This window comes from Mangifera indica, chromosome 2, assembly GCF_011075055.1.
Source record: "Mangifera indica cultivar Alphonso chromosome 2, CATAS_Mindica_2.1, whole genome shotgun sequence".
NCBI lineage: Eukaryota > Viridiplantae > Streptophyta > Magnoliopsida > Sapindales > Anacardiaceae > Mangifera > Mangifera indica.
In genome coordinates, this window is record NC_058138.1 from 24,304,633 (window position 1) to 24,315,275 (window position 10,643).

General features: G+C 36.7%; 3 protein-coding genes across 3 annotated transcripts; 2 read left to right on the forward strand and 1 right to left on the reverse strand.

The window, feature by feature from the left end:
• Positions 1–89: 89 nt before the first annotated feature.
• Positions 90–1,850, reverse strand: LOC123209235 (psbP domain-containing protein 1, chloroplastic). Its single transcript, XM_044627114.1, has 3 exons — positions 1,545–1,850; positions 614–1,048; positions 90–482 (listed from the first exon to the last, which is right to left on the reverse strand). The coding sequence occupies exons 1-3, from the start codon at positions 1,722–1,724 to the stop codon at positions 261–263; spliced, it is 837 nt and encodes a 278-aa protein (XP_044483049.1). The 5' UTR covers positions 1,725–1,850; the 3' UTR covers positions 90–260.
• Positions 1,851–2,806: 956 nt separating this feature from the next.
• LOC123209226 (alkaline/neutral invertase A, mitochondrial) lies at positions 2,807–7,723 on the forward strand. The gene is made up of 6 exons (XM_044627098.1): positions 2,807–3,981; positions 4,570–4,729; positions 4,943–5,154; positions 5,796–6,289; positions 6,480–6,528; positions 7,059–7,723. The coding sequence occupies exons 1-6, from the start codon at positions 3,184–3,186 to the stop codon at positions 7,383–7,385; spliced, it is 2,040 nt and encodes a 679-aa protein (XP_044483033.1). The 5' UTR covers positions 2,807–3,183; the 3' UTR covers positions 7,386–7,723.
• A 65-nt stretch (positions 7,724–7,788) lies between these two features.
• Positions 7,789–10,586, forward strand: LOC123209227 (putative pentatricopeptide repeat-containing protein At1g56570). Its single transcript, XM_044627099.1, has 2 exons — positions 7,789–8,625; positions 9,068–10,586. The coding sequence occupies exons 1-2, from the start codon at positions 7,999–8,001 to the stop codon at positions 10,277–10,279; spliced, it is 1,839 nt and encodes a 612-aa protein (XP_044483034.1). The 5' UTR covers positions 7,789–7,998; the 3' UTR covers positions 10,280–10,586.
• Positions 10,587–10,643: the final 57 nt, after the last annotated feature.

Here is a 10,643-nt window from a genome sequence, read left to right on the forward strand (position 1 = left end):
ATTAGGAACCATACTTCTGTGTACCCTGTGGATAGCAGATAACTACTTTGTCAATCATACAACAGCGTTCAGCAGTTATACACTACAAATGGACAAAAAGAAAGTGATTCACTGTTTTATAGCAATTTCCCCAAATGAAAGGTCTACGAATGTTACAGAAAATACAATCTCAGGTACACTTGAACAAAAGAACTATCGTTGTAAAGACCCTTGAATTGAATCACCAAATGTCAGGGAGACTTCTTGGTATCTCAGATTGATCAAGCAGATACCTTGTTTACTCTGAAGGAGTCTATAACTTGGCGAAGATCACTTTCCTCTTCTACAAATACATTTTCTGGTGTCTGTAATCTCAACTCATATAACCGGTTGTTCTCAACTCCCAGAACTGAAAGATAACGGCGATTCCATTCCAAACTAACAGGTCGATCTTGTGGCATCACAGCCAACTCATTGTTGTTTGCATATGACTTTATGTTTACCTGATAACAAGGAGCTTCAACTCTCAATACACAAAACTAAAGAGCACAAACTAGACTGCAAGGAAAAGAAAATGAATGTCTCGTAGTTACTAGGAATCGTATTGATGTTCCAATATCAGAATGTAGCTAACCTCCACTTGATAGTATAGCTTCCCATCATCAGCAACTCTGGATGTTGTGGAAATAATGTTGGATTCACGCCTGACGCCAAGTCTTGTAGACATGAACTCTGTAAGATACTGCTTAAGTACTTTCCTTCCAGCTTCTTCTGGTGGACCCAAGTCTTCAACAGTCTTGTACCTGGAGGATGATGGTGATGACATTTCCACAGAAACATTTTCATCAAGAACAAAAGGATCCCTGAAGAATATGTCAGCTCCAGCCCCTCGAACTTGAATCCAGTTTTGAGGATACTTGAAGGTATAACCATCAAAGGTATCTATGTATTCCTTGAATCCAATAGATGATTGAGCAAATGCGAAGTTGCAATAAGAAAATTCTGAGAAGATATAACTTGACAAGATCAATGCCATTGTATTCCTCCTTGGAACTGCAAAAGTCTTAGTCTGATTAAATAAAGAAAATGTGTTGTCAGAAGTCGTTAGAGGTTCCTTAGCATTCAACTTTCTAAAAACATCACAATGGACGTATTACTTATTTAAAGATTTCACTTGTTTTGCCTTGTATTATTTCAGAGCAAGTTTCGTCAATTGAAAATGATTTGTAGTGGCATTATATTTGGTATGACATCAATGATAATAGAATTAGTGAAAGCAAAGAAAAAGAAAACCTTGAATCCAGCTCTAGCATATCTATGAAAACAGAGTTAACAACCCTCAACACAATTTTTAGCATTACAATCAGCATAATCCCAGAGTGATTCACCAGGAAATTTTCGGGTAACTGGTAATTTAATTTCCCTCTAAACAAAGTCATCATCTAAAAACCATAATAAAATGCAGATTATCAAGGTTCTTAAACAATTGATTTCGATATCCTCAACAATGTGAAAAAAAAAAAACTGCAAAAGCAGTAAACAGAAATAAAAGAGGTTGTTAATACCTGACGACTATCTTTGACAGGGAATCTTGATGCTGTGACTTGAAGTGCCGCTTTCGGCAGGGGAGTGCGATCCCAAGAAATATGGTTGTGTAGTCTGGCCCCATCGAAGTCAGAGACAGAAAAAGAGAGGATGGAGAAAGAAGGGTGGCCTTGCTTCTGTAGCACCACGACTCTCGCCATGTTGGTGCTTAAACTTTGGAGTGAATGTTTTCAAACGGTTTTAGATTTGCCCAAATCCGAATTTCTTTCTTCAGTTTTTCTACAATCTTTGACAGGATAAGGCAATGACCCACTTCACTTTTTTCTTCCATTTACAGCCTCTCATCTCATTCAACCGGTTTTGACAAGGTAAAAGTATTTACTTAGTTACAGTTTGAGGAGTTCGGATAAGATGAGATAAGCCTTATATTTAATATGTCAAATTCTCCGCTTGAATCAACTAATCAAGTAGACACTTATATTTGACGTTTAATTCATCATCTTTGAAGTAAGCTATGCATCAACACATGGTGAAATGTGAATGAGGCAATGGGAAAGCTATTAGAAATGCAACCTTGCTTTCAAATTTTGGGTTCTGCAAATTCAATATGAACCCACTTAGAAAACATGGGGGCCATACTGTTCATTTTACCTATGTGATTCTTAATCTTTGTTGATTGTTGAACAAGCCATAAGCGTTTGGTCCATTCCATTTCAAAAACCATGTGCTTATTGTTATACTTGGCTGTGATTTAGATACAGGTAATTTGTCATTGCCAAAGTCAATTGAAAGCCAAAATGTTTTGAGCAATTTTGGATAAGGCTTAAATCATATGATTTGTTATCTATTTTCAGTGCACTTTTGCACGTAAAAATTAAAGCTAACTTGATTATTGCACTGTTCTAATTTGAAGGTCTTGCAAAGAAATGAACAGGAGCCAAAATATCAACAAAAGGGATTAAATGTGGCAAGATGTTAATAGTGAAAAAGAACCCTAGTTGTTTAGTGGTGGATGCTGATACTTGAAGGAATGGATTACTATCCCTTGACACATCATCAGCACTGTCTCTCTGTTGTCTCCTTGCCAAATTGTAAACCTCAAAAGCCTGGTGTCCACTTATTAGAAGCCTATAAACAATATACATATATATATATATATTTGTAAATATAGCATAGTAAAAGCTACCATTTTTGTTGATATAAATTGAAGCCAAGCGGATAACAAATTCATGGGAAACCATAAAATTAGGGGTAGTTTAGTTTGAGCGTTTTTTGTTCAATCAAATAAGAAGCCATGCTTGCAGTTGATGACTTGTTAAATTTGTTTTTTTTTTCTTTCCTCTGTTTTATGCGCCATCAAGAAAACTAATAAATATGAATGTACTAAATATACTTTCTTTGTTGCCCGAAACAGAGCTCTCTTTCTCCTTTCCATCACTACCTATTTAAAAAGCATCCTCTTCTTCCGACAATCATTGGACATCATATTTCTCGCATTAAATCCTTTTTCTCAAATCACCGATCTCTCTCTTTTTCCTTATGTGAGTTCTATTTTTTTCTTCTCCCAAATACTTCTATGATCCTTTAAGGTGATACGTAAGTTTTACACAATTTTGCATCATTTGATTTTGTTTTCAATCAAAATATTCTATATTTGTAATGAACACAATCACACTTATGGGCAATTCTACAATGAAGCTCTCCGGCAGACTTCTAATAACTCGTAGGAATGGTTCAGTGTTGTCCTTGCCAACTCTTAAACACAATTACCACCATACTTTAACAAAAAATTGTCTAACTTTTGGTCAAAAAAACCAAATCCAAACATACCCTTTTAAAATTTCAAGCTTTCAACGCACATTCTACAATACCCAGAAATGTTTTTCCGTCTTGAGTCCTAATTTTGGCCAAACAAAGGTTCTTTCAAGGCCTTATTGTGGTGTTTCGACTAAAAGTAGAGGTTTTTACGTTGCAGCTTCCAGGGTAGCATCTAAAGTTCAAAACTTGTCAACTTCTGTTGAGACTCGTGTGAATGATAAAGATTTTGAAAGAATTTATGTTAAAAATGGTATGTATGTTAAGCCTTTGGTTGTTGAGAGAATTGATCAAGATGAAAACATTGTGGGGGAGCGAGAATCAATAGCTGAAGTTGACAGTGTTGAAAAAGTTGATGGAGACAAAAATTTGGAGGGTGTTAAAAGATTAAAGATCGAGACTAGTCCTAGGAGAGAAGAGACTGATATTGAAAAGGAGGCATGGAGATTGTTGCAAGAAGCTGTAGTAACGTATTGTGGGAGTCCTGTGGGGACTGTGGCTGCTAATGATCCTAATGATAAACAACCGTTGAATTATGATCAAGTGTTTCTTCGTGATTTCGTACCTTCTGCTTTGGCTTTCTTGCTGAGAGGAGAAGCGGAAATAGTGAAAAATTTCCTCCTTCATACCTTGCAGTTACAGGTGATAATTCGTCATTTTCCGTGATTGCTTTTAATTGATTGTAATCTGTTATTTTGTGCTTTGGCTACTTATGTCGGATGATGAATGTTTGTTTTTCTTATGTTCAGGTTCATCTAGCGATGGTTGTATTATTTCATTGCATTTGGGTTCATGTGATGATCGTTTTATATTGTGTAACTCTATTACATGATTTTAAGAGGATACATATCTAGGAGAAGGTGTGTGTGTGTGTGTGTGTGTGTGTGTGTGTGTGTATATATATATATATATATATATACACGTGTGGGTGGGTGTGTGTGTGTTAGGAAGGCATATCATTATCAATTATCAGTCCTAATGATTCTGGTAGTTGTGATGATGCAAACTTCTGCCAACACAACTGAAGGGGAAATTTTTACCAGGTTTAGTTTATTTATGTCTGATCTTTGTTTGCCATTTTTCAAACTTTCTTCCATTTCTGAAGTCTCAAGTACGGACTGACAAACTTTGTCTGTTGCCCCTTTGTATTGATCTCATTGCTTTCATATTGTAGCCATATGTTATTTGATCAATTTGGCGTACCAATTTTATTTTTCATGTTCAATTTAGAGTTGGGAGAAAACGGTGGACTGCTACAGCCCAGGCCAGGGATTGATGCCAGCTAGTTTTAAAGTCAGAAATGTTCCTCTTGATGGCAATAAATTTGAAGAAGTCCTAGATCCAGATTTTGGTGAATCAGCAATTGGTCGTGTCGCACCTGTAGATTCTGGTTTGTACATTGTGACTGTATATTGCCCTGCCAATATATGATTTTTCTTTCTCTTTTTTCTTTTTTTCTTTTTTTCTTTTCTCTTTTTTTTTTCTTTTGTTTTTATTTAAGAGTGAAGATGTCAAACTGTTATTACTGTCTGCCTTGTGCTTTTGTAAGTTCTTCCTGGAGTTTCTGTTAGTGAAATCATCAATATGTATGATTCTGTGACAGGACTGTGGTGGATTATTCTATTGAGGGCATATGGAAAGATTACTGGTGACTATACATTACAAGAAAGGGTGGATGTTCAGACGGGCATAAAACTGATTATGAATTCATGCTTAGCTGATGGTTTCGATATGTTTCCCTCCTTGTTGGTCACTGATGGCTCCTGCATGATAGACCGTCGGATGGGTATCCATGGTCACCCCCTTGAGATCCAAGTGAGTTTGAGTCCATGTTTCTTTTTCTTCTCCTTTGTGTATTTACCTTTCAACTAAAATTTGGGTGTTTCATGTTGTCATTGAGTATTGCATGCCAATTAGAAGGATACTTTCCATCGTGTTTCTACTCTTTTAACCTGTCTATATGAAGTGAATGAGAAAAACCATATGAAAGGGCTGTTCCCATTGTTGAATTGTTTGATGGAGATATCAAGCCTGGTTTCTGAACTGTTGAGTGATTAAAACTCTATATGGAATGTGGAAGGAGGATTAATCAGAAACATGAAATTCTAGAAACATGAAATTCCGAATCAAGGAAGTTGAACTGTGGTTCATGAACATTGCTGAAGAAATTATTCTAAAAGCCAGGACTCCAAAAACGGACCTTTGGTGTTAGATTTGTTATATTGCCTATTTGTTTTTAGCTTTTCTATCTTTCTCTCTGCTCATATTTTAGATTTTTAGAATACATGGTACTGTTTGCCAGATCCATATATATATATATATATATATATATGTTGAATTTTATTTTTAAGGAAATATCGGTTGAGTGAGAAAAATTGTTGAACTTATTGGATTTTTTATTGAGATTTATTTATGTCCTACAGTTGAACTTACTTGTCTCATATTCATTTCTGCAGGCCTTGTTTTATACAGCCCTACGGTGTTCCCGTGAGATGCTTTCAGTAAGTGAAGGATCCAAGAATTTAGTTAGAGCCATCAACAATAGGCTGAGTGCATTATCATTTCACATCCGAGAATATTATTGGGTGGACATGAAGAAGATCAATGAAATATACCGGTACAAAACAGAAGAGTACTCCATGGATGCCACCAACAAATTCAATATTTATCCTGAACAAATTCCCGCATGGCTAATGGATTGGACACCGGAAGAAGGTGGATATTTGATTGGCAATCTACAGCCTGCTCACATGGATTTTAGGTTCTTCACGCTTGGAAACCTTTGGGCCATCATTTCATCTTTGGGTACTCCAAAGCAAAACGAAGCTATTTTAAAGCTTTTTGAAGCCAAATGGGATGATCTTATGGGGCATATGCCTTTGAAAATATGTTACCCTGCTTTGGAGCATGAAGAGTGGCATATTATCACTGGCAGTGACCCAAAGAACACGTGAGTTCTCTGTATGTATGCATTGCGCATGTGTGTGGTTGTGCACATGTAAATGTGTGCATTTATTCTTTGTGTGTGTGTGTGTGTGCGCACTTAGGTCTTCTGTTTTTATAGCTATAGCAAATTCTGTTATGTCTCAGTTCAAAAAATTTTATCAACACTTATACATTTTTCTTATGAATCCTTGCAGTCCCTGGTCATATCATAATGGTGGATCTTGGCCAACACTTTTGTGGCAGGTAAGCTTAGACTAACTGACATGTATTGTTTAGATTTCTGAGGATTGCTCATCACATGCAGATTTTTTTTTGGGTATTCTTATGGTTATCCTTGTATAATTGGTGGCTGACAACTATACAAGTAATTGTTACAAGATCCACAAATTGTTCCATCTATAATCATGCTCAATCCACCTTCTTGCTGTTTGTGTATGGTTTTGGTTGTATAATCCCTTTTTAAATTCAATATAGAGTTGAGTACTGAATTGTTCCTTTTTATGGTTATTCATTGGATGACCAGTTATACTTCATAGTCAAGGATGTAATGATGTTCTAAGCAGATAGATAGCATTAACAAACAGCATGGCAGCAGGACAATAGCTCTGGTTGTTTATTAATTTATCTGAATGAAAAGTATAATGCATCGTTCCTGGATGCATCCAAACTTGGTTCTTTTGAGTTTATGGGCTCGTGGTAATAGAAATTACTTTCTATCTAAAGTCTTTTAAATGAGCTGTTCTTTCTAGCATTTATTATTTCATCATTTTCAGTTCACACTGGCATGTATCAAGATGGGAAAATTCGAATTAGCCCAGAAGGCAGTTGACGTGGCTGAAAAGAGGCTTGTAGTTGACCGTTGGCCTGAATACTATGACACCCGAACAGGGAAGTTTATTGGAAAACAGTCACGACTTTTCCAGACATGGACTATTGCTGGGTTCTTGACCTCTAAAATGCTCCTGGAGAATCCAGAAATGGCTTCCTTGTTACTCTGGGAGGAGGATTATGAACTTCTTGAAACCTGTGTCTGTGCTCTTAGCAAGAGTGGGCGGAAGAAATGCTCTCGTGGTGCAGCTAAGTCTCAGATTCTTGTCTAACTGAGATACCATTTTTATACAAAGTCACCCTTGTAAGGTAGAGTGTCTTTGTATTGTACAGTCACAAGTTTAGCACATAGTAATAAAAGGTCTGATAAAGTGAAAATTTAAACCTCAAAAGTGTATAACATGTAGAAAATTTTAGTATAACTGTACAGTAGTGATGGTTTATTCATTCAATTGATTAACTAAAAAGTTGATCTTAAAAGTTTGTATTGACTAGCATAGAGGGAGCCCTGGATTCTACCATGGCTCCTTTGCAAGGTCATCTGTATTTATAGTATATGAAATGTTTTTACTCATTTATTTATTTATTATTGGATTGGTTGTATTGTGTTGATTATTGCCTCCCATGGATGCCCTTTACCCAGCTATCATTGGATATATGTTCAGGTCCTTGTCTTTGAACCGCATGACCCGAGTCATAGTCTAGTATAAATACAACCATCTTAGAAGTGAATGGTTCTGGGCAAAATATTTGACTTGTATGTTGGGTTTAACAAGCTTAAATTGCACACCTCAAAGTTCGATAATACAATCAAGGAGCACCCATTTGATGTTACAAAAGTTTGAGAAATAGTTTGATCATTTCGACAGGCTATGAGAAAGTAATATGAATGCTAAGAAACTGCTATCATCCACTGCCACCTCCACTTTCCACTTCAACAAAATACCACCCGTTGTCACAAACTCTCTTGTATGGTCCCATAAATCCTGTACCCAACAAAACCCACATAGAACACGAATTGGTCCATCCATTTTAGCTACAAATCTCATTACGTCATACTTTGAGAGAGGCCTAATCAAAGAAGCACGTACACTGTTCGATGAAATCCCTGACAGAGATGTGGTTACGTGGACGGCCATGATTGCAGGCTACACATCATCCAATTTCCACACTCATGCATGGAAAATGTTAGTTGAAATGATGAGATGTGAAGTTGAGCCAAATGAATTTACCATTTCAAGTGTGTTGAAAGCTAGTAAAGCTATAAAGTGTGTTTTGTATGGAGCTTTGGTTCATGGGGTGGCTATTAAGAAAGGCTTGGAAGGGTGGATGTATGTTGATAATGCACTCATGGATATGTATGCTACGTGTTGTGTTTTCATGGATGATGCTTGTATGGTCTTTAAAGATATGAAAATAAAGAATGCTGTCTCGTGGACTATCTTGATCACTGGGTACACTCATAGAGGTGACGGCTGTGGTGGCCTTAGAGTCTTCAAACAAATGCTATTGGTATGTAGCTTATTATCATAGTAATAATTTTTTTTTAAACATAATATGATGTTTTAAGTGACACTTCCACTTTCAAAATCGGACTTGTTCTCTAACCGAAAGAGTTTTAAGGGGAACTGTGTTGCTCCTGTCACTTTTGGTGGGAACAGTTACTGTTTCGCCAAGAATTTAAGTCTCTACTTTTTTTATGGACATCCCCACCTGACAAACTTCATAGTAAAGTGTCACTGCTAAACCTAAAGGGAAGTTGTGGCTACAGATAGAGTAGGATGACATTTGAAAAATTATATATTTGACCACATTTAGTTGGAAGTAAGGCTTACTAGAACAGAGTTACACGATATCAACCTTGTTGTAGGAAAGTTTCGCTTCATATAGAAAGGTATGAAATAATTGTACTATATACTATATATGTAATATTGTTGCATTTTATTGCAAGCAGGAGGAAGTAGAATTGAATCCATATAGCTTGTCGATTGCACTGAGAGCTTGTACCTCGACTGGAAGGCTTATTTTTGGCAAGCTAATACATGCAGCAGTAACTAAGCATGGATTCGGATCCAATCTTCCAGTAATGAATTCTATGCTAGACATGTATTGCAGGTGTGGTTACTTAAATGAGGCAAATCAATACTTCCATGAGATGACTGAAAGGGATCTAATAACATGGAACACATTAATAGCTGGATATGAAAGAACGGATTCCTTAGAATCTCTCAATATATTTTCACGGATGAAGTCAGAAGGATTCTGTCCAAATTGCTTCACATTTACTAGTATTATAGCTGCCTGTGCTAATTTGGCAGTTTTGAGTTGTGGACAACAGGTTCACAGTGGAATTGTTCGCAGAGGCCTTGATGGAAACTTGGCATTGGCTAATGCACTCATTGATATGTACGCCAAATGTGGAAACATATCTGACTCGCAGAAAATATTCAGTGAAATGTCTCACAGAGATTTAGTCACTTGGACTTCAATGATGATTGGATATGGAGCACATGGATATGGAAAAGAGACTGTTGCGTTGTTTGATGAGATGGTTATATCAGGTGTCCGACCTGATAGGATTGTATTTATGGCTGTTCTGAGTGCTTGCAGCCATGCTGGATTAGTGGATGAAGGCTTGAGGTACTTCAACTTGATGATGGGTGATTACAATATCAAGCCAAATCAAGAGATATATGGCTGTGTTGTGGATTTGCTGGGCCGAGCTGGGAGAGTCAGGGAGGCATATGATCTGATAGGGAGTATGCCGCTCAAGCCTGATGAGTCCATTTGGGGCGCACTACTCAGTGCCTGTAAAGCACATAGATTTCCAAATTTGGGCAAATTGGCAGCGCGGAGAATTTTGGATTTAAGGCCAAATATGATGGGGACTTATGTGATGCTGTCAAATATTTATGCTGCGGAAGGTAAATGGGGAGACTTTGCAAAAGTGAGGAAGCTAATGAAACTTATGGGAAACAAGAAAGAAGCCGGGAGGAGTTGGATAGAGGTGAAGAACCAGGTATATAGTTTTGTTGTTGGTGACAAGAAGGGTTCTTACACAGAGACTGTCTACGAAATTTTGGAACTAATGATCAGGCATATGAAGGAAATAGATAATGTGCCTGATGTAGATTGTTTAATGCACGACCTGGATAATAGAAATTGAATAAAGGTGGGAGCTGTATAGGTATGAAGATGTTAAGATGATTATTGGCTGAAGTGGTTGAACTTCCAAATTTTTTTTGGTCCTCAGAGGCAAGCTCGTGTTGGCTAACATGGAAGAAATTTAATATTACACAGGTCCGGAATTCTTTGTAGAAGAGGTTCATTCTTTTAGTCCATTCTTAATTATTTTGAAAGGCTAATATAATCTGAAAACTTGTAAACTCTTAACTTATGAATGTACTTTTACGTGATTGTATTATTATTACAGCCATCATTTAGAATGCAATTGATAATTTTAAATTATTAAACGAGATGAAGAACCAGTAATTTATTTATTTATAATTGTTTAAGTCCGCATTTCCCAA